General features: G+C 44.9%; 1 protein-coding gene and 1 long non-coding RNA gene across 8 annotated transcripts in view; one reads left to right on the top strand and one right to left on the bottom strand.

Moving 5' to 3' along the window:
* LOC148005840 (uncharacterized) overlaps nt 1-19778 on the bottom strand; it is a 30176-nt gene extending 10398 nt beyond the window's left edge. Inside the window, exon 1 of the long non-coding RNA XR_015620933.1 lies at nt 19685-19778. This is a non-coding gene — a long non-coding RNA (uncharacterized LOC148005840). The remainder of the gene's footprint in view (nt 1-19684) is intronic.
* The window catches only part of Fkbp15 (FKBP prolyl isomerase family member 15), a 64059-nt gene extending 42309 nt beyond the window's left edge, over nt 1-21750 (top strand). For 2 of the 7 annotated variants that reach the window (XM_087549731.1, XM_087549735.1), the window contains exons 17-28: nt 771-878; nt 1781-1875; nt 2978-3080; nt 9062-9233; nt 11066-11202; nt 14304-14459; nt 15372-15524; nt 16391-16510; nt 17162-17269; nt 17517-18229; nt 19230-19326; nt 21130-21736. In XM_087549731.1, the coding sequence (XP_087405857.1) occupies nt 771-878; nt 1781-1875; nt 2978-3080; nt 9062-9233; nt 11066-11202; nt 14304-14459; nt 15372-15524; nt 16391-16510; nt 17162-17269; nt 17517-18229; nt 19230-19326; nt 21130-21207 (2040 nt within the window). In that variant the 3' untranslated portion in view covers nt 21208-21736. 7 annotated transcript variants of the gene reach the window in all.
* The last annotated feature ends 2229 nt before the right edge of the window (nt 21751-23979 follow it).

Genomic DNA, 23979 nt, shown 5'->3' with positions numbered 1-23979 from the left:
AGACAGACACAGTAGAGACACATTGTTTAGATGTATGAAATTGGGCTGGAGAGATGGCTCAGCAGTTAAGAGCACTGACTGCTCTTCCAAAGATTCTGCGTTCAATTCCCAGCAACCACATGGCGGCTTGCAACCATCTGTAATGGGATCTGATGCCCTCTTCTGGTGTGTCTGAAGACAGCTACAGTGTACTCACACATAAAATAAATAAAAGAAAGAAAGAAAAGAAGATGTATGAAATTTTAATACAGAACTAATAACAGGCTAGAGTAACAGTTCAGTGGTTAAGGGCACTGACTGCTCTTGCAGAGGACCAGGTTCAGTTCCCAACACTCACATGGTGGCTCACAGTCATTCCTAACTCAGTTTTGGGGTCCCGATATCTTCTCATCTCTGATGCACATGGCTCATGTAGGTTAAACACTCAAGACACAAAAAATATAATAAATAAGTCTAGAAACACGTTTTTTAATTTTAAAGATGTAATAAATTAAAATGTTAAAGGGGGTATAGGACGTGGGCAATAAGTGGGATGTAATGGGAACAGCCAAAGCTATAAGAACACTCTTCCTTGGCTTCCCATATTCACAGTCCTTGGCCATCCCCTAGAAGAGTTATCATCCTTACTTAGGGATTAATTTAGCAGAGAAAGTAAGTTTACATTTAGATATTGTTTCAGAAATGTATTGGCTCTCTCAAAAACGGGATTGGTTGTGGGTGAATTGTATTCTCCACTTACACATGTTCACAGGGGAACTTCCCTTCTGCAGGTCGAAGAGTTACAGAAGCATAGCACTGGCAATTCCATGCTTCTCCCTAGCATGTCGGTCACAATGGAAACAAGCATGATTATGAACAACATCCAGCGAATCATCCAGGTGAGGATGAGGCAGAAGGCGACCCAGCCTGGAGGGCTTGTTCATGCACCCTCCTCAGATGTGCTACCCTCCAACATCTGTCCTCACCCCCAGAAATAGCATGTGTTCACTCCTAGAGTTGGAAAAACCATTATGGCTTAATTTGGTTCTGTGGCTTATACTTTCATTTTAGTTATTTTCCTTGTCACTGTGACCAAATACCTGATAAGAAACAACTTACGGAGGCAAGGTTTCTTTTGCTTCCTGGTTTGAGAGCATGCAACTGGTCTCATTGAGCAGAGAGCCAACAGGGAGTGGGACCCGGCTAGGGATACCCTCAGTGGCCCACTTCTCCTAATTGGACCCTTCCTCCAGTCCACCCCAAGCTGGGGATCAAGTATTCAAACACATGAGCCTGTGGGCGACATTTCACATTGGAGCCACAAGCATCTGTATTATACTATATACTATGTATACTAACTACTCTGTTTGCTATATTATACTATATTCTATGTGCTACATAGCAGTATGACTTATACTCCATGTAGTCAAAAAAGAAGCATTGCTTTTGAGGCCTAGTTTAAGCTCTCCTTTCGTTTTATGAGCATCTTGATCCTCAGCCTGTCCAGCCCAGTGATTATAACCTGGCAGGTATAATTGGTTTGTTACCTTAACAGTTGCATCTCTGGGAACATAAGTTTTATGTTTGTTCATAAGGCCATCTGTAGGTTCAAACTGTCTTGCTGTACAGTTTGGGGACCCAGTTGTCATGGCAGGGAAGACGCCACAGCAGAACAGGTGGCTGGTCACCTCCAGCTATAGCTGAAGCAGAGAGTGGAAAGGAAATGGAACTTTCTAGATGCTTACCGACTCACTGGGCACTTTTAAGACACTTAGTTTGTATGTTGTATATTTGGATTTAGGAAAATGAGAGACTGAAACAGGAGCTCCTTGAGAAAAGCAGTCGGATAGAAGAGCAGAATGACAAGATCAGTGACCTCATTGAACGAAACCAGAGGTAATGGAGCGACCAGGAAAGGCCTGGGGAGGGTGGATCAAGAGTTTAATGTCCGTTTGCCCACCATAATACATGTTGTTGAGAGCAGTATATTAATTACGATTCTCCTCTCTACACTTTGTTTTGTTTTTTGAACCTGAGCACCTTGCACATACTGAGTATGGAATACTGAGCTACAACCCGTTCCCCAGCCCATGTATTTCAACCATTTCTGTTTCTGCCCATTGTGTGAATTACTTTTACCCTCAGTGGAAAAGGCTCAGGTGGCTGGGGTTGGTATGAGACTCACTTGTGATTGACTTTCAGCCCTGCACTTCCTTTATTATATGCCTCGGATATTTTCTTTACGTCTGCAGGCCTAGCTTTCTCTGAAAATGGTATTAGGTAGAAAATTGTGTCCTCTCTTCTCTTTTCTGTGTGGGCTATGTTATCAACCTTAACTCAAACAGGGACTCATCGATTTGATAAAGCACATTTTATAGCTCTTAGTGGATCCTTCTGGGGTTTGGGAAAGGCAGAAAGGTAAACAGAACTAGGCTCAATTCATTGTTTCACTTGGAAAAGTTACTTTTTCCTGTTTCTCTTGTCCAGTGTTTTTGTCTCTCTCATGGATGGACTGGACGAGTAACTTCTTTTCTTCTTTCCCCATCTCCCATTAGCGTGCACCCTGTGAATGTCTCCCTTCCTTAGGCAGAGAGAGTCATTTGTGGCCTAGGTTGCTACCTCCTTCCTTGGTCACTGCAGATAGCTTGGTTAATTTCTGCAGATCTCAGGAAAGCAATGTGATTTTACATTGTTGTTTGGCCTTTAAAAATTAAAAAAAAAATGGATATTTGTCTTGATATCTGTATAGTGCCCTTGGAGAAGGAGCTGGATCCCCTGGAACTGGAGTTACAGATGTTTGTGAGCACCATGCAGATGCTAGAAACTAAAACCAGGTCCTCTGCAGAAACGTCAAAGGCCCTTAACCTAGGAGCCTCTTTCCAGCTCCCTTAACTGTTCCTGATGAAGACGTGAGAGCAGTGTTGTGAGAACTGAGGGCCTTGTCCCGCGAAGCATTCAGTGCTTCATGAATGTCTTCTTTGCCTTATTTCTGTCTCAGGTATGTTGAGCAGAGTAACCTAATGATGGAGAAGAGGAACAACTCGCTTCAAACAGCCACAGAAAACACACAGGCAAGAATATTGCATGCTGAACAAGAGAAGGTAAAGTCACTGGGCTGAGGCAGGCCCAGGTCAGGGCACGTTGAGGAGTGGAGTAGTCTTACATAGGATCCCACTTCACAGTGTCTGTGCAGCAGATATTTGTCTCTTTGGGAAGAGACCTGGAAATCCTCCAACAGAGTTTCATGTATTCATCACCCCTAGATCTGTTTTACTAAATGTTTTGCAATAAGTTGATTCAAAAACAATGATTGAATTTGGGGTGCTGTTTCATGCCTGTAACCCCAGCTTCTGCCAGGCAGAGGCAGGAGAATCTGTAGTTCAAGGGCAGCCTGAGCTCATAGTAAGATCTTCTCTTTAAGAAAAAAGAAAACAAAAAGAAAAAAATACCAATTATCTATCTTAATAATGATAATGGTGAGATTCTTATAGCTCAAAAGAAGCTAAATGTATTCTTTTGATAGAATCAAAAGAAAATTTCTGTTATGCCATGTAACGAATGTGTATGTTCTTAGTGGAGTTTAAGACGGTTTAATTTGCTCCTTTGTGTGTGTTTTAGTATGTTATTCATTTTGGTCTGACAGAAGCATTTTAAAGTGCTATTTGGAGCCAAACAGGTAGGTGGTGCATACATGCAATCCCAGCAAGGCCAGGCTAGGCTGGGCTACATAGTGAGGCGTTGCTTTTCAAAACAGGTTAAAATTCGTGCATTTGAAAAGCACCAAGAGATGTGCTAGTGAGTCTTGGATTGAGGTCAACTAATTCTGAAGCCCAACTTTCTTGTCTACTGGACACTATCCAGAACAGATTCTTTCTTATTTGGGTCATCACTCTTCAGCTGGGAAATAATATGCAGTTAGCAATATGTTTGACCTGTAAGGTGGTTTGAATGAAAATGGCCTCCATAGGTCCCAATAATATATTTAAATGTTCGGTTCCCAGTTGATGGACTATATAGGAAGGATTAGGGGGTGTGGCTTTGTTAGAGGAGTTGTATAATTGGAGGAATGGGCTTAGAGGTTTCAAAAGCCCACAGCAGGCTGGGTCTTGCTCTCTCTGCCTATAGCTTGTGGATCAGATGTGAGCTCTCAGCCACTGCTCCAGTACCATGTCTGCCTGCCTGCCTGCTACCATGCTCCTAACCATGATGATGAGGGATTAATACTCTGAAACTGTAAGGAAGCCCTCAGTGAAATGCTCCCCTCCCCCAAGTTGCCATGGTCATGGTGTCTTAACAGCAATAGAACAGTAATTAAGACAGCCATGTAGAGTCAGGTGAGCTGTGTCTTGCCCTGCACAGGGTCCTCCTTTTCTGTTACTGTTTATTTCCCATTGCTACATTCATTATTTGTTGTGGCTATCTACTAATGACCTGGTCACGATCAACAGCCTAGACCTTCATTGTTCTTCACAAAATGTGCCTTATGAGTGTGTCTCCTCTCTCTAGTTTTATTTTTGTTTTTCCTCTCCTTTTCCTTTATCTCCCCCACTGCAGGCCTACTGGGATAACCCAGATATACTGTTTATCCCCATTGTTACTATTCAGGGATAAAATGATGATTACAGTATATTCTATAGACTAGAGATGTCCCAACAGCGGCTTAGCTGCCTCAGAATCCCTTGGGAAACTTGATCAGAAGCCTCATCTTCTGGGATCTAACTTACTATATAAAGCCAAGATAAAACTTTTCCAAAAATCCCTGCCCAGGTATATGAGTCACCTCTGTTGTCATAGTCTCTGGATATGGCATGTGGATACTTTTGTTTTTACTAAAGTTCAACATGTGACATCCATGTTCAATATCGCTGCTATTGTATGTACATGTATTCACAAGTATGTTCCAATAGAACTTTATTCCCCAAAACAAGTAGTGGTCCAGTTTGGCCCTTGCGTCAGAGTTTATCAAGCTCATACTTAGCTTGCTCATCCACCTGTGGTTTTGCATCTTCAAACTCCACAGGCATCTGGCACCGAGCCGAGCAGGTGTCCTGTGTGCAATAGGTAAACAGCCGAGTAGCTTGAGTCTACATTTGCTCCAGGGAACCTCCCAGCTGATGACTAGGGTACCGTGTATTCCCCTGATCACCATTATTTCAGTGAGACTTTTTATACCTTAGCTGTGCCCTGGTAGTTGTTTTTTCTTGTTTATTTGTATAGGTTCTCACTGTATAGCCCAGATTTGTTCAGACTAGGTTTTGGTATGTAGCCCAGGCTAGCCTCAGACTCTCCAGCCTCCTTCTCACTTTTCCAGGTGTTGGAATTACAGATGTATGCCACTATCCCTGGATGATTTACTTTTTTAAAAAATTTGTTGTTTGACACTATGTATGCAGTACTGGCTGGTCTGAAACTGGCTATGTAGACCATGCTGGCCTTGAACTTAAGAGATGTGCCTGCCTCTGCCTCTTAGAGTGCTGAGATTGAAGGGCGCACAGCTTTAATCTACTTCAGCACTCTCCCGAGATCTCTCTTAAAGGGAGATGAGCGTTCCCTTCAGGAGGCAGATTTCTGAGGCAGGCATTGCTCAGAAAAACATGGTTAAGTGTTCAAGGAGAATTTGGCAAGTGAAACTATGTGAGAATCAGTTTTCTTATGAAGCCATGATTCGGAGGGAGGGCAGACCTGTTGGAGGAACTGACTTTAATGAGCTTTATTTTAGGAGAAACAAAGCGAGGAGGCTCAGAAGGTAAAGATAACCTGCTCAGGGGCTCATTTCCAGCACCGTCCTCTCGTGCCAGAGCGCTGCCTGCTGAGGCTGTGTTCCTGCTTCTAGTCAGTGCTTCCTTGTCTCTGAATCCTTGCTTGGTTTCCCAGCTCTCTACCTCAACAGTGGACACTGTTCCAAAGTAGGAAGCAGAGAGTCCTCCCATTACCACGAAGATTTCTGCTGACTTCCTTTTCTCCTGGACATTGCCGTCCCTGACAATTTTTAAAATATTGTGATTATGTCTATTAATAGCTACATACACACACATAGCGACATGTACTCTTGTCTAACTTATAAAAGTTGGATCTGTTCATTCTAATAAAAAACCATCGGGGTTGGGGATTTAGCTCAGTGGTAGAGCGCTTGCCTAGGAAGCGCAAGGCCCTGGGTTCTGTCCCCAGCTCCGAAAAAAAAAGAACCAAAAAAAAAAAAAAAAAAAACAAAAAACCATGACATATAAATCACCTGTAGTCCTTCCACTCAAAGATAACCATGGGTAATATATTTTTGTTGTTGTCTTTGGGTGTGTACATGTGTTTGTGGGGGAGTATTTCTGTACTTATGTAATAGGCCTTTCTAGGTTAAAACTCGGAGATAAAAATTTTTGAAGCTGACCATAATAGTGCATGCCTCAATCCTAGCACTTGGGCTGGGGTAAGAGGATCATTAACTTGAGGCCAGTCTGGGGTAAATAATGAGATGCCAATGAGATGAAAGGAACTGTGGGGAAGCACTTTAGAAAGTCTCCTACTCTGTCCTTTTGGACAAGAGGTGTCTTTAAGGTCTCGATAGGGGTTCTGCTATAATTAGTAAACTCTCTAAGCTACGTAGAGGTTCAGAGCTGTCTGAGTTCTATGTTAGCTCAGTTTTCATGGGCTGTGTGAAGTAGAAGGGCAAGTAAATTTTATTCTTTATTCTTGTTAGAAAGATGAAGCCCACTCTGGAGATTCTAAATAAAAATAATTATCTGAACGCTTACTGTCTTCGTTAGGATTTCTATTGTTGTGAAGAGGCACTATGACCATGGCAACTCTTACAAAGGACAACATTTAATTGGGGCTGGCTCACAGTTTTAGAGGCCCAGTCCATTATCACCATGGTGGGAAGCATGGCAGTGTGCAGACAGCCATGGTGCTGGAGTTGCTAAGAGTTCTACATCTTGATCCAAAAGCAGCAGGAGACAACTGACTGGGACTTCAAAACCTGCCCCCACAGTGACACATTTCCTCCAGCAAGGCCACACCTACTTCAGTAAGGCCACACCCTTCATTTGTACTCCAGCCACAACACTTACTGTAAAGGTCACTTATACTCTCACACAGATGGCCTATTTATTTTGTTTCATTTCCTTTACCTTTAGGGGAGTCAAAATACTAGACTTTAAAGTTGATAAAAAAATACTTGGGGATAAGGCAAGGAATAAATAATTTTTTTGTATATGTGATTCTAGGGCTTGAATTTAGGGCCTAGTACATGCTAGGCAAGTGTCCTACTACTGAGATATATCCTCAGTCCCGGCAATAAATACTGTAAAAACAGCTGTGCACAGTGAACACCATTAGAAGCTACAATAGAAGAAAGTAGACAGCTGTAAAATGTGTAAGGATGTAGAGGGAATCATGGTATCTATATCATAGCACAGGGGAGTCAGCCCAGCGCCAGAGCCTAAGCCCCACAGGATCCCCACACTGCCTTGTCATCATCATCTCTAGTGCTCAGAATACCGTGTGAAGGTTTGCAGTCATCTCGCTTTCATCATATGTGCCTTAGGCTCTTTAAGCTGGTCCTTGTCTAGCATAGACATGTTAGAATGTGGCACAAATGCCATTTCCTATCAGCTTGATTGAAAGTTTGGCAATGGGCGATGGAACATAGAATAGCTGATGGAGGAAAGGCAACAATACACAAAGTTTCATGTGGATTCACTCTGATCAAGCAGTTCTGCATCTAGAAATGCTCTAAAAGACTCTTGCATACAATGGATCTAAGATGCTCACAGGTGATGGTCAGAAACACTCCATGTGTGCCACAAGACAGATAAGCTACCTCACACACACACACTAGAATGTGATTCATATTTTTAAAAATGAGAGGGGAGAAGACGCATATGTACTACTGAAGAGTGTATAACTTATCTGCTGTTTTATCTGGAATGAGTGAAGACTCAGTATGTATATAAAAAGTCACTTTATACAAATGGGAAGTTGAATACCTATGTCTTTTGCTGTTTTTATTTATTAGTTTTGTGTTCATAAATGTACATATATATGTGTGTACACACACACACACACACATGTATATGTATATATATGCATGCATTTACTACAGTGCACATGTGGAGGTCAACTTTCCAGTATTAATTTTCTCTTCCCACCATCTAAATGCTAGAAATCAAACTCAGGTTGTCTATCTTGGCAACAGGCATCTTTACCCATTGAGCTGTCTTGCCAGCTCCTGAAAAAAAATATTTATCTGTGGTTATCAATATGAGGCAAGACAGAACTGGTAAAGTGGGAGACTGCCACTGTTTACTTTTTAAAGTCTCTTTTAAAATTGAGCAGTAGAACATTATCTTTTTAAAGAATAATTGGTGACAAATCATTTTGAAAGATTCATGTAAAATGTAATCCAATCAGCAAGAAGAAAGTGAAAAGCATTCATGTTCTCTCTAGATTGGCTATTGGTGCAAAATACCTGCAAGCTCTTTCCTTAAAGACCATGTTACAAATACAGACCATGTTACAAAAACAGAATAATATTTAACATACTATTTGATAATCTGTTTATATCTTCATTTAGCAGTAGGTTTCAGCTGTATTCCATGCCACTGAGTGTCCTACTAGTGATCAAACAAACTGTGATAGCACACAGGATGAGTGTTCCCTACATTTCGTTAGTCTTTTCAGTGTTTGGTGTTAGTTGTGCATTCCATTACAACTTAATGCTGCATTCAACAGCCTTGAAACACACTTTTGTCATCTCCTATAGCACTTGCTTCTTTGTATATCTGCTTTGAAACAGTTTGGTTACATAACACAGACTTGTCTGGAACTCCCTATCCTCCTGCCTCAGCCTCCCTAGTGCTGGATTTCAGCTGTGTGCCATCACGCTGACTTGAGTATTTACTAAGAACACACTTGTGCAGCAGAGTTCTGACTGAGCCCTTGTGCACTTTCCAGGCTCGATGTTAGCCCCACGCAGATGAAAGGTGTCCTGTCCACCCTTCCTGTCCACCAGTCCTGTCAGCTTAGAGTCACAGGAGGTTCAACCAGCACTTGGAATGTTTATGTCTAAAAGGATGTTGCCTTTTGTCAGGCCAAGGTGACAGAAGAGTTGGCAGCAGCCACGGCACAGGTCTCTCACCTGCAGCTGAAAATGACTGCTCACCAGAAGAAGGAGACAGAGCTGCAGTTGCAACTGACAGAAAACTTGAAGGAGACAGATCTTCTCAGGGGCCAAGTCACCAGACTCCAGGCTGACCTCTTGGGTAAGCTCTCAGGGGAGAATGCCAGCATGGTGCTATTTAAACTTAAGTGGCATCTTTCCTGCCAGTCCCTTTGACATAATGTTCATGGCACGCATGAAGAACTGAGCATCAAGGGGGACTGGTAGAAAGACTGCTGGATTGTTTTACATAAACAGGAAGGCAGCCCTCCCTCAATTCAGCTGTTCTTGATGAGTCTCACTGTTTCTGTTTGAGAAAATACTGACTTGTGACTTGGTGGGTTTTGAAGAAAGAAGCACTTCCTGCTGAGGTTTCTTCCTTCCTGGAGAGTAGATTGCAGTGCTCCCGCTTGGACTTGAGAGTGCTGCCATAACCACAGTCCTGCTGACCACTCTTCCGCCCATTCAGTTTTGCCTTTCATCATGTTTTATTGGAATAGCTGGGTTTAGAGGGGTGTGCTCACACAGCATGCTCCCCATCATAGTGTCTCCAATCCTCTAGAAATCTGCCCCTCACAAGTTTCCCCAGCTTGTTCTAGACCATCTGATCTTTCTCTAAATCCTTTATCTCTTAGTGCATTACTCTGATCATTAAGATAGCCTTTGCTAAGCATCTTTTATAAGTCTCTTCTTCCCACCAGACTACAGCAAGCTCCTGAAGGGCCAGGACAGTGACTTACCCCTCCACATCAAGGCCACTTCAGTGCTGGCACAAGGACAGTAAAGAAGACATGCTGATAGCTAGATGTTTGTGAATGCCAGCATATTCCTTTATGTCTCTGTGTAGAGGAACCTGTGTGGAAGGCACCTGGGACCGGTGGGCAGGGGAAGAGGCTGCTGCAGCAGAGTGAATGGATGTTGTTTTTAACAAAATCTCAGTCATTCAGTTTTACCAATGAAAACTCAAGAGCTGGGGCAAAGGCCTGCTCGATCAGAGAGGCAGAGAAAGCACCCAGCTGACCTTCCTCCTCAGTTCAAGTCCCAAAATGAATGCCCCTCTCATGCTGTCTCAAAAAACCTCCTTCAAACTGAATGTCCCTCCCTTCTCCTTCCTGTGCATCTCTGTCCTCCTCCTGACTTCTTACTCTCTGTCTTTTCTTAATAATCCTATGTTCACTTCCTGTCAATTGGTTGCTTGCTCTTTTCTCTTAATCCTATGTTCACTTCCCGTTAACTCGTTGTTTATTCCACCTCTTGACCTTGGTTGACTTTATTTAATCCTGTTTACAATATCCAAAGCTCTTGGACTGTAGATGTGCACTAGGGCTAAGCCACATCACAACTACAAACAGGTTTTTCCAGTAAGTAACACAATCTCAGGGTTTGGAATATGATCAGATATTCTACAACACATGTAGCTATTTCACTTCTGCTTTCATGGTTTCTCCTGACAGTTCCTTGTGACAGTTACTTCAAGAGTCAGTTTCCAAACAAGTTTTAGTATTTTAAATTAAAGGTAACCCCACTCCCAACCTTATTTGAGAAGGAATATTTTGAAAGCAAATTCTTAGTCAAATGTCCTAGCTATCAAGAAGGTTGAGAGTCTTAGCCAGGCAGTGAGAAGGACACGACCGCTGTGGCGATGGGTATAGACGTCTATGAGTAATGATGTTAAGGGTGGTGTCTGACTATCAGAATATTCTCTCACCTTGAATGTACAGAGGGAGGTATATGCATATAGAAGCTGCCCTTTCAGGTTTAGCATGGGTGGGCAGCAGAGTCAGCGCAGGGCGTGCTGACCTTATTGCAGGTCGGGGAGGCTTGTTCATGCGGTAGGACTGGGCAACTAAAGCATGCAGCTCTGAAAGCGCGTCTGAGATGCCACATCGCCCACTGCATCTCTGGTTCTAGTCATGACTCCTTTCTCTCTCCTAGAGCTTCGAGAAGCCTCTGAGCAAACACAGACCAAATTCAAAAGTGAAAAGCAGAGCCGGAGGCAGCTGGAGCTCAAGGTAACATCCCTGGAGGAAGAGCTGACTGACCTCCGAGCTGAGAAGGAGTCCCTTGAAAAGGTAAATTCCAAAGCCAAGTTTTTCTTGGACTCAAGTGCCAGGTATAGCTGATTAGTAAACACTTCTGTTTTTCTTTTAAAATTGTTATAATATGAATGTATTAGGGAAAGTGCAAACAATACAGAGAAGTATAACATTAAAAAGTTGTTTTTAATTCCTCCTCTAATTGTATAGGTTATAAATAACAACTACACACACATATTAACCCTCAGGGCAGTAGGTCATTACATATCGCCATATACAAATGTGCTGATAGCATCTGTAAACAATACTGAGCCCATAGTAAATGCCTTAAAAGTGTCGAGGACACTATACTCACCACTGCTACGCAGTAGCCCACTGTTAGCCTGGTGTGCAGCTGACCTCTCCTGGTCAATGGATAGTTACGTTTCTAGTTCTTCATTTTAAACTGCTGAGGACCTCCTCAGACTGAATAGCTGTTTGTTGGTTGATTGGTTCATTTGTTTGTGAGTATTCGGTTTTTTAGACAGGGTCTTCTTATGTAGTTCTGGTTGTCCTGGAGTTATGTAGATCAGGTTAGCCTCCAGCTGCTGCTTCTGCCTCCTGAGTGCTGGGATTAAAGGTGTGCACCACTATGCCCAGTAGCTATGCACTCTTATTAGTAGTAAAGCCTTCATATATTTCATTCCTATTATCTCTCCTGTGAGTTCTCTTTTGGCGTTCTTTATCATCTTTCCTATAGAACTATTAAAAGTATTAATCTGTTGTTAGCCATAAACATTGCTAATATATTTCCATCTTGATACTTTTTAAATTTTATTCTTATTTTTTTTAAGACTTACTGTGCATAATGACACATGCCTTTAATCCCAGGACTCTGGAGGCAGGTGAATCTCCGTGAGTTTGAGGCCAACTTGGTCTTATTTATATAATGAGCTTTAGGCCAGCCAGGGTTACATAATGAGACCTTTTCTCAACAAACAAAAACGATCTGTGTTTAATAGTACATGCCTTTAGTCCCAGTACTCAGGAGGCAGAAACTAGTGAATCTGTCCAAATTAAAGGCCAGTCTTCTCTACAAAATGAGCTCCAGGTCAGCCAACAATACATAGTAAAACCTTATCTCTAAAAAGAAAAAGAAAAACAAAAAACAAAGACAAAATCCCTCATTCCTATTATTATTTTGTGTGTGGGCATGTGTATATAGATGGGTACCTCAGGGAACCAAAAGAGTGTCAGAGACCTTGGAGCTCAGTGGTTGTAACCCCTCAACATGGGTGCTGGGGCCTGAACTCAGATCCTCTGGAAGTGTTAACAGCAAGCTCTCTTAACTGCCAAGCTGTCTCTTCAGCTCACTTCCCTAGCCTATTTTTCACTCATATATTTAAAATTTCAATGATTAAAGTTTAATATCAGGGTGCATTGTATCTTTTTCTTTGTTCTACAACAGTTTCATATGAAGAGAACTATTCTTGCCTGATACCTGTTTAGGAATCTTATCCAGGATTTTTATTACTTTAAAGTGTGTGTGTGTGTGTGTGTGTGTGTGTGTGTGTGTGTGTGTGTGTGTGTGTGTGTGTGTACCAGAGTCCTTGATGAATGATGTGTGTGTGTATCAGAGTCCTTGATGAATGGTGTGTGTGTGTGTGTGCAGCAAAGTCTTTGATGAATGGTGTGTGTGTGTGTGTGTGTGTATGTGTGTGTATGCAGCAAAGTCCTTGATGCAGATTTGTGTGTGTGTGTGTGTGTGTGTGTGCACCAAAGTCCTAGATGAATGGTGTGTATATGTGTGTGTGTGTGTGCGCAGCAAAGTCCTTGATGAATGGTGTGTATATGTGTGTGTGTGTGTGTGTGTGTATGTGTGTGTCTGTGCACCAAAGTCCTTGATGAATGGTGTGTGTGTGTGTGTGTGTGTGTGTGTGTGTGTGTGAAGAGAGAGATCATGAAAGCAACAGCATGCACACAGAGGAGAACCTTAGGTGTGGCCCGTCTTCCATCTTGTTTGAGATGTCCTGAGCTGGCCTATGAGCTTCCGAGGATGCTCTTGTCTCCAATTCCTCTCTGGCCATAGGAGTGCTGAGACCAAGTCTGCTTCTCTATGGGATTTGAAGCTCTGAACTCAGGTCCTCACACTTGTGTGGCAAGTGATTTACCCAGTGAGCCATCTTCCCAGTTCCTTTTTGATGTTGCTGTGCTCTTTAAAGCAGCTCCTGATTTGGGCTGTTTTCAGTTTTTTCTCATTGCAGACACTATAACAGGGGTTATCCTTATAGTCTTTGACTATGACTGATGGCTTTTTATGAAAACTGCGTCCATTTTCTCACCAGCCAGCCAGACGTGTCTGCCTTCTTGTACCTACACTAAAGTTGTGCTGCCCCAGCTTTTAAGAGAATGGCAGTAAATTTATTGTCTGTTTTTTCCCTGTCACAGTTCATCTCTGTAGGATGATGTCATTATACAGGTGAAGGCAGGTACAGGATAGAACGAGGCCTGTCATTGGACGAGAAGGAAGAATGGGTGGGAGAAAAGTTTTAGAGAGAGGAGGAGACTGGAGGAGAGAAGAGAAGCAGTGGAGAGAACATGGAGGTGGATGTTAAGATTCCTCTTTGCACATTTACAGGTTGTTAGGAGTATTCTTAAGGGATGGATATGTACAGGGTCTTGTATGTCTAGGTGGGCAATTATATCTTATCAATTGGATCAGAGGTTATTGTGTTGTGTGTTCTTTCATGTGGAGATTTAAGTTCAAGAAGTGTGTGGTAGCTGGAGACGTGTGTGTGTGTCTGCCATGGTGAAGCCTGCCTTGGGAACTAGATGGGTAGAGAGATTGTCACCAGGCTCAGAGAGAAGCCATCGGCAGTGTGATATGGGATGGGGTAGAGCAGGTGAGACACTTTGCTGACTGAGATAAAGGTATCTACCAGATATCTTGGGGCACTGTTGTGCCGGATCTAGTGCAGGGTAAAAGACCGAATTTTTTAAATTTAATTCTACTACAACATGTGGCGCTCAACGTGATGAAAACTACAAAGGTGTGTGAGGCTTAAAAAGGAACAGTCCCTAGAGATGACCCTGAGGTCATCGATCACTACCCCTTCACACTGTTCAGTAGTAATGAGGATGATTCTCTTGTCCCTAAGAACCTCTCAGAGAGGAAGAAGAAATCAGCCCAGGAGCGCTGCCAGGCAGAGGAGGAGATGGACGAGATTCGCAAGTCTCACCAGGAGGAACTGGACAGACTTCGGCAGCTCTTGAAAAAGGCTCGGGTGTCCACAGACCAAGCAGCTGCAGAGCAGGTAATAGGCTCTTGGCAACACAAGGAAGCTGGGAAGGACTCATGGCTTCCGCTTACCTTAGGAAGATGTTTCTTATGGCTTATACGCACCTGGGATTATAATGCAAATCCTGACAACTGGTGCGTCACCTCTTAATGTTTAAGTCCTGCTTACCTTGGGACTGGGGATATGACCGAGTAGGTAAGAGTGCTTGCTGTGTGTAAGTGAGGTATGGTGAAACCACCAAGCTGGACCACTCCATGGGTAGGCAGTAAGGTTTACTAGGCCTCAGACTGCCAGGTCTGTCTCCTCAGGTGGGTGTTGAGGGTGGTACTGGAGAGAGGGAAAACAAAATGGTGGGGAAGCAAGAAAATTTTACATGATAGTCAGCAGGGTGATCTTTGAGCTAATATAGGCTGTTTGGATTGATGGGGGGAGAAGGTGGCCTTTGAGGTAATTGGCCTTTGGTGGTAGATTAAGGAAGGTTTCAGATAAACAGAACCCCCCAAAAGAAAGTCTAAAGAAAGGTTTACCAGCCAGAGTCCTATTTAGGACTTTGTCACCAGCTCTGCCATTTTGGGTGACCACTTTGGACCTGATACTGTGCAAACATGAGGACTTGAGTTTGAATCTCTAGCATCCAAGTAAAATGGCTACATGTGTGTAACAGAGACAGGAGGGTCACTGGAAAGCTCTCTGCCTGCCAGCTAAGCTCTAGGCTCAGTGAGAGACCCTGATATCACAACAGAGAGACCAAGAAGGATAAAAGAGTACTTTCAAAGTAATTAAGACCATTTCAACAGTTGTTTTTTACTTAAACGGGCCATGCACGGGTCGAGGGTCTTTAAATTCTACAGAGAAGAATGGGCTTCCTTTGTTGTAATGGGAACCAACTTCCACCCCTCTACCCATGGTTGTTCTTTCTCTTGGCAGCTATCTCTTGCACAGGCTGAGCTGAAGAGCCAGTGGGAAGCAAAGTGTGAGCATCTTTTGGCCACTGCAAAGGATGAACACCTGCAGCAGTACCAAGAAGTGTGTGCGCAGAGGGATGCCTACCAGCAGAAGCTGTCTCACGTTCAAGATGAGGTACGTCTTTCCCTAAGTCAGCTTAATAACACAAGACCTCCAGGCTATGGGGGGCTTGTCCAGCTAGAAAACACAACCAGGGTAGTCTGACTTGCAGACAGTTATCTTTTACATGTTTACATAGGGTGGTAGGTCAGAGATGAAAAAGCCAGTATTCCAGGTCTTGCTTCCAGTTACTCGACTCTGCATATATTAAGCAAATATTTACTGAACATCAGTTTGGTTCTAGCCACTGTGTTATTGAAAGGGCATGCAAAGGACTCTGCCCTCAAGAATCACATAATCACAAAAAAGAGACAGATAAGTGATTAGGTGCACTGAGAGGAAGTGCCTAACAGAGCTGGGAAGGAGTCCCAAAGGAGGTGACTTTTGAGGAGAGTCAAGAACAGGTAGCTGTGGTAAGGTAGATGGGGTAAGTGTGGACCTTAGTGGAATACTTATATGTGAGAAAGAAATCTGGGAGGGGATTGGGGGATGTGCTATGGAAGTCCCTTGTCTGAAGGGCAGTTCCTTGCATTATCCAGTTAAAACCTTTTGATGTGGAGGTCTTGGATGCAGTCTTAGAGGTAAATAGGTTGCTGAATATGTGTGTGTGATCACCATTATCCACACCCCCCCATTTCCTTTATATTCTTGACCTCGCTGTGAACAAGTCAAGTATCCTAGATGGAAGGTTAGGATGAAGCTGCAAGTTGATTGTGGAGGAAGTAGGGTGACCTGCATCAGCTGGTCTAGAGTGAGGACCAAGGCTGGGCCTAGCAAACCTAGGTGAGGTCAGGACTTGTGCGCAGAATGGTTCTTGTGTGTTTCCTGCCATCAGTCATCCAGATTCCCAAGGCCACAGCCCCAGTCTGTTCATTTTGCAGTGCTTAGCTCTCCAGGCCCAGATAGCAGCCTTCACTCAACAGAATGAACACATGCAGCGACTGGAGAAGAGTAAGTCCCAGGCACCTGCAGGCAGAGCTGCTGCTGACCCCTCAGAGAAGGTGAGCTGGCATTCGAAGCAGCAGCAGACCTATGACAGCGAGGCAGAGACTGCTTTCCAAGTATTCAGAAACCATGTGATGCATTGTGATGCTGACAGCATTTCTCCAGCTTTACTGATACATCACTTGCCTGGGATAAAAACTCTTTAAAATCAAGAGACTATTCCTCCAAGCTTTGACAGACATGGAAAGTGCCCTTAAGTCATAGACAGGGGTTGGAGGGTAGTGCTGCACCCAGAACCCAGCACCCACTAATCCTCGTAGTCAAGGCCACACAGCTTTCGGTGGTACTCATAGTTGAAGTGACATCGTAACAGTAAATGGGCAGTCTTGTATGCGCAACCATCACTTGATTGGGAATTCTTTTATCTAGTCTTTCTGTTAAAAGATGTTTGTCTCCCTGGTTGGTGGCCCCCTGGGAAGAGGGGAGGGAGGTGGGACTGTGATCAGGATGTAAATTGAATAAAGAGAAATTAAAATTTTAAAAAAAGTGTTTATTACTTAAAGTTGTTTTCTCCATGGTGGCAGACAGATCTCAATGTTACCAACCATTCATGAGCATCTATGTCTTTCCATAGAGTTCTAACTCAGGATTCGATGTGTCACTTAATGCCTTGAGTTTAGTAGCATGCATGTTTGATCTTGGCACAGGTCAAGAAGATCATGAACCAGGTGTTCCAGTCACTGAGGGGAGAGTTTGAACTGGAGGAATCTTATGATGGCAGGACCATTCTGAGGACCATCATGCACACAATCAAGGTACACCCCGAAAGCTGTCAGCTGGTTCACTGGAATGGGCATTTTGTTTAATTATGAGTACCTTCTAAGTACTCATGCTAAGTGATGGGAACCCCTGACATGACATATGTCCAGATGGGTGTGGCCAGCCTCTTCCCACAGGAGAGACAGTCACATGAGTTAGGTGGCAGCTGTGCTTCTGAGGACAAGGACCTGTCCTGTATACTGTCTTCCTGTGAGTGTCATCTCCCACTTGGCTTTTGAACAGATGGTGACTCTGCAGCTGTTGAACCATCAGGAGGAAGAGCAGGGAGAGTGCAGCAGTGAGGAGGAAAAGGAGGAGAAGCCTCTGAGACCTTCCCTGGAGCAGCCAGGCCCTGCCACTCCTAGGACGCCTCTAGCACTCCCAAGTGAGGAGCCACAGGAGGCTCCCAAGGTGGTGTCAGAACAGGTAGAAGGGGAGACCACCCCACTGCCTCTACAGGCTCTCCCCATGCCAGAGAATGGTGCACAGACCAGGAAAGGGGAGCCCTCAGAAGCAGAGGTATCCTTAGAAATCAAAGACAGTTCTCTCCCGCCTGAGCCAGCTGGCTTCCCAGCCCACAGAGTACTGGGGCCCCCGACTTCAATCCCACCTAAACCTCCAGGCCCTGTAACTATAGACTCCGAGTCTGAGGAGACAGTTGCTGCTGGCCAGAGAACACTGCAGCCCAACAGCCTATTGGAAGAAGAACATGTCAGGGAAGTAGCCACAGATGGCCTACTGCAAGGAAACCCCAGGAGACTGTCACTGACTCCAGACCCTGAGAAGAAAGAGCCACCAGCCTTAGACCCTGAAAGCCAAGAAGAACCTCAGCCTCCTGTGCTCAAACAGGCCAAGGACATTAGTAGCTCTGGTCCCTGTGAGACAATGGACACAGAGCGTGCTGCAGCGGACACAGGAGCATCCCCCAGACACAGCCAGGACTCGCAGCACTGCAGGTGTGCATCTGAGCAGGCAAAAGATGGCTATCTGTGAAAGCGGTTTCTCTTTCATAGGGTTGACATGAGTGCTGTACTCTTTCATTTTCTCATCAGCAGCTCTGTGGCAGGCACCATGGTAGTGTGGTAGGCAAGGCAGGCGTGGTTTATGAGTCTGAGGAGCTTGCAGTCTGTGTGTGTGTGTGTGTGTGTGTGTGTGTGTGTGTGTGTGTGTGTGTGTGTGGCAAATTCGTACTTATATTAAACAGTGAGGTGAGTGATAACAAAAAGAAACCGCTAGTATTGAGAATAAGGAGGGGGAATTCTGTTAAAATAGGTGCGTAGGGAGTGCAGCTAAGAAGGTAGCATTTAACTGTGATTCAAGGAGGACTAAGAGTTGTCCAGACTGACAACAGGAAGAGAGGCAGAGAGAGGAGCACACACGGTGCTCTGGTGGGATGGGCACACTGTAAGGAACTCAATGGAGCCAGGAGGGACAAGTGCAGTCAAACTGAGGTTGGAAAATAAAGAAAGGGCCAAGATGTGTGGTATTTCATGTCACTAGTAAGCTTGAATTTTGTGCAAGTACAATGAAAAGCTATGAGTAAAAGGATTTAGGCAGACGAGTACTGGAGTCTGATTCATTAGCTCTAGGAATTGTGCTGACTGTAGACTGTGAAGGGGCTGATGCTGGATGTAGTCAGGAGGAGATTGACCCAGGCTGCAGTCTGTAAGGACTGACAGTGTAGAGACTGGAGGAAATGCCATACAGTGTAAACGGAGGGGAATGAGGCAGGGTGTATCTATGGAGGGCTAAATTCGTGTAGATTGCAGAGGGGCTAGGACAGTGGAGGCCACTGCACAGGAAGTTGCCTCTGGAGGAACAGATGCAGTGCAGTGCAGGAAGAGAGGTTTTAATTGAGTGAGTGAGTCTCATTTCAAGGCCCATGACCCCTGAAGTTGGTGGGCACTGTGACCGGGGCAGAAACAGCAACCTGTCTGTGGCTTGATTCTCCTTCAGTGTCTCTGGGGATGAAGAGGACGAGCTGTTTAAAGGGGCAACTCTGAAGGTTCCGAGGCCCACAGCCCAGCCTGAGGAGGAGGATGAAGATGAGGTGGTAAGGAAATGTCAGGGTCTGCTGAGTCCTCACACCACCACCCGGGGGCTCTTCCCTGCAGGCTCAGAGACAAGGAAAGGAGTCTGTTGGTGGCTTATTTCCTGGACTCTATGTACAGGACCCTGTGGGAGTAAGCTTGGAGCTCAGAGTGGACAGCTCTGTAAACATGGTGGGCATGGCCAGCTGCCACTGTTCTCTTAAGGGCCCTGGGGAATCATTCCCACTTGGACTGAGGGAAGGTGGGAAGGATTCTGAGGATCAGCTGCTTGGGTGTCCTCATCCCCAGACAAAGAGATGGGTCAGAAGGGTTGTTCAGGACGCTGCTCTTGTGGCTACTCTTTTCTAAACGTTTGCTTACCTGGCCAATCTGCTGTTTGTTTGTCATCTCAACACGCTGGGCAGCCGTTGGCTTCAGTGTTGACAGTGTAGCTTCAGCTTAGGGAGCAGGAGAGCTAGGGACAACAAAGGAAGTTGCTGACAGAGCTGGGATTGGAGCCCAGGCTTGCATCTGACACTTGACCATTTTGGCTCTGTAATGGGAATTTCACTGTCAGGAAATGTGTGTAGAGGAGACAAGAGCATTAGACTCCATCCATCCCCAGGACAGAACTATGAGACTAAATACGGGCAAAGCCTATTGTCCATCTATACCATCCACCTAGAGTGTGTCCCGCTTTTCCCAGAAGGCAGTGATGCCTGGAACCCAGCTCAGGTGGATCAGACCCTTTCCTCTTGCCTGCCTTCAGAGGTGTAGCTACTCCTATTAGCCTGCCTTCCTAAGAATTAAGTTTGCATTTGAGAATGCTAGCTACAAATTCTGCATAGAAACCAAAGGAAATACTGTCATTTCCTACAGGTAATAATCTGTTTCTTGGGTACTCAGAAAAATACATCTTCATTTAACCTTCTACTGATGTCCTAAAACAGAGGGCTGAGGCTCAGAGGGATTAAATGAGGTAATTCAGTTCTACGATGAGTATAAAGACAGGATGTGCATTTTGGCTCACAGTTTCACGGGTTTTAATCCAATATGGGCTCACTCCATTGCTGTTAAGCCTGTGGAAAGGCATGTATAGAGAAAATGCAGGAGAAAAGGAAGTGAAAGACCAAGGGAGGAGGGCCAGAGCTCCCCTCTCCTCTGAGAGCAACCTCTAATCATCTCAGACCTTACTGGGCCCCACCAAAGCAAAGTTCCCACCACCTCCCAACGCTGCCAAGCTGAGGACTTGAACCTTTAACACAGTAGCCTTTGGCTAGGACTCAGGGGTCCTAGCACACTTCAGCCTCTGCATTCCACTCCCACATTAAAGAGAGCAGGAGCCCTGCCTTTGCAGACTGCTAAAAGATCTCTTGGGATACTCCACTTGCATTTGCCTCTGTATGCACATCTTTATGAGTTTGACTGGCCACCTCAGGCAACAGCTGGCTTTAGATATGACTGTCACCTTCACTTAGTCTCTGATCCCAGGCTGCTTTGCTTCTGCTTCTTTCTCTTATCCCATCTCTCCTCAGTGACCCTTCCTTTTTCACATGAAATGTGTAAGTTGGCATATCTGACCAATCAGTACACTTGTTTCACAAATAAACTACAAAATCAGCCAAGTAAAGTTGGTCTTTTGTCTCTGTTCCTGCCTGTTCCACCTTTATCTGAGTGCTTCAGTTCTCTGGCCACAAAACCTGTCCTTCCAGTTCATCTCCTTTCCAGCCCGAGGCAGAGCAGACACTGGACCACTTCCCCTCCTAGGCAGGAAGCCACCTGGGCAGGGATGAGTGAGGACTGACCTCTCTTTCCTGTTTTGTCAGAGCATGAAGGGACGTCCGCCCCCAACCCCCCTTTTTGGAGATGATGATGATGACGATGACATTGGCTGGCTGGGGTGAAGACCTAGGAAGCAGGCATGCAGGCTTCTCTCCCAGCCCTTCCCTAAGCATGGTTTTGCACAGCCGGCCTCAGGTCTAGGTGAGCTTCAGGGTGAGGTCCTGGTGAACATTCTGAGGACAGTGGTTCAGGTGTCTGAGCCCCCGCCTGACCTGGTGAAGAGGACCATGAGGCTGTCTGCAGAACAGGTGTTGTAACAGCCTCAGTGAGTGGCCCTACCATGGAGGAAGGGCTGGGAGGGTTGCCTGCAGCCAGTCACAAGCAAGCTGCCATTTCTCCCAAGCTTTTTCTTACTCATTCTCAAGGAGACTGGAAGCCCTCCTGCTCTCCCAGGGCTCATCAGAGTTGCTGCGACAGGAGGGTCCTCCTCAGAGAACTACGAGAACCATCGTGTTGGCCTAACCTGTGGCTCTGGGACATGTATCTTCTATCTCTGCCTTAAATCTTACAAAAGAGGTCAATGGGTATTTGGAACTAACAAGACTAAAAATCTGTAATAAAACTTGACTTGGGCCCTTGAGGAGAAACTGAGTTTGGTTTCCAGGGCTGTTGTGTTCCTCCTTGGGATCCTAAGGGTGGGAATTGTAACTGGGTCAGTTAATGTGCACGAATGCACTGTGATATATTTCTGTTGGCACCTGTCCTTGAATTTGAAGGTTTTCAAAGAATCACATGGCTGTAGTTCTAGCTCACCAGAACTTCCTAAGCTTGGGGGATTGTAGTTATCTGAGGACCAGTCTAATCCCGCACTCATTTCTACGGGCTACACTACAGGCTAAGGAGCCATGCAGGACAGGGAGGGGATTCCTCATATTTACTGTTTGTTACCTGAGGGGTTCTTCTAGTCCCTGTGAGCCCCCGAAGTCTACACTATTGCAGAAAAGAACAGGGAGAAAACACTCGTGGCCTTTCACTTACTCTAGGATCTTCCAAAGACCTGCAGCCCGTCTTAAAACAAATAATTTAAACAAAAATGTTCCATGATTTTAAATGTTCGTAAGGCTGTATCTTGAATCGTCATCCCCATCTCCCCCCAACGCCCTCCCTACACCCCACTCTCACACCTGGCCATCACCCTTGCAGGCTTTGTGCCTGTCTCCTACATTAGGGCCTAGGAAGCATTGAGAAAGACTATATTAAATGGATATTTAAACAAGTTACTTTGACCACTAAGCCTAAGTTTTCTCCTCTATAAAATGTGGATAAGTGTCTTCTGCAGTGGCTGATGGCAGTGAAAAAGTCTGTATACAGTACCAGTCACTACAGAAGACACTGTTATCCCCATTTTTTAAAAGATTACTTTTTATTTGATATGTATTCGTGTTTGGCCTGCATGTATGTCTGTGTGTATGCAGAGGCCAGAAGAAGGCAACAGCGTCCCTGGAACTGGGCTATAGTTATCAGCTACTATGAGTGCTGAGAACCAAACCCACGTCTTCCAAAAAGGCATCAAACGCTGTTAACCACTGAGCCATTGGTCCTCCCCTGCTCCCCAATTTTACAGAGGGGAAAATGGGCTTAGAGGAGCAAAGTAACCTGCCCACAGTTACATAGCCAGTAAGCAGGACAAGAATTCTGACCCTGCTCAGCTGACCAAGAGCTGAGTTCTTGTCCACCATCCTTGGCTGTTCATCCTTGGAAGAGGGAAGGAGCCAATCTTGCTGGCTGGGAATACTGGTCCTGGGATTGTGTCTCTCAGTAGTCAAGCACTTGACTAGCATGCACAAGCCCTACATTTGACTCTAGCACTAAAGAAAAGAAAAATTCAGGCTCCTGGCCCCTGTCTCCCAATCCAAGAGATTTCCCAGCCATCGTGGAAACACAGAACAAGCCTCATCTGCATTCTGATCCCACGTCTGTATACCACAGGCACTGTATGACCTCTGCACCTTGCCAGAGTTAATGAGGAAACACTGAGTGCTACTCTTCTGCTCATCCTTACGTGACTGTCTCATGCCTCAGCTTCCTCATCTCTGGGATGAAAGCAGAGAGGCCCTGTGAGGTAGTGAGAATGGGATGAGTTAGTAATTGCATAAAGTGCTACAACTGTCCAATTACTACCCATACAGGTATTCATTTTAAAAAGAAAATTAAACAGGAAAAGCACCTTTTGTGATTTGGCTCTGAAGAATATTAAAATGAGGGCATATTTTACTAAGTGTAATCATATATTCATTCTATAGACCGTAGGCAAAAAGATCCCTACCCCACGAAAGTCTCAAATATAGTGACTGTAAGAAAACAGTATTAAGTTGAGAAACCTGCCAGTCATTCATGAAAATGTCCGTCCCAGCAGTGCCCTGGGAGCCAATGCTGGTCAGCCCAGGCTGTCACAACTCCACTGGAGTGGGCAGCTCTGTGGATGGCCTCTGGCCTCTGTGTGGATGGACGGAATGCAACAAGCAAGCCCACACGTGCCCTCTTCCACAGTCCTGTGACCCTGGCCTCTTACTGCAAATGAAAAGATGGCCAGGGTTTTGCTTCTGCCCCCGGAAGGGAGGGTGCTAACTGTCATGCTAACAGTGTTTATGGTCTGCATGAGTTAATCTTTCGCAGCAGGCATCTGTTCCAGTCAGTGACTTGGTATATGACCTAACACAGCCAAGTTGCTGCTCTGCGGTGTTAACCCACAGGCACGTTTCCAGCCTTAGTTTCTCTGCACACAGAGATGTCTTTATCACGTGCTGTCTTAGTCTGTGCTCACAGAGTGTCCTGCAGCTCCTGGACTGGCAATGTGTACTGTTGGAAAGAGGAGAAATAGGCCAGCAAACACA

This window comes from Rattus norvegicus, chromosome 5, assembly GCF_021556685.1.
Source record: "Rattus norvegicus strain SHRSP/BbbUtx chromosome 5, alternate assembly SHRSP_T2T, whole genome shotgun sequence".
Taxonomy (NCBI): Eukaryota; Metazoa; Chordata; class Mammalia; order Rodentia; family Muridae; genus Rattus; species Rattus norvegicus.
The sequence above is the reverse complement of the archived record's forward strand: the minus strand, read 5'-3'. Positions and strand labels throughout refer to the sequence as shown.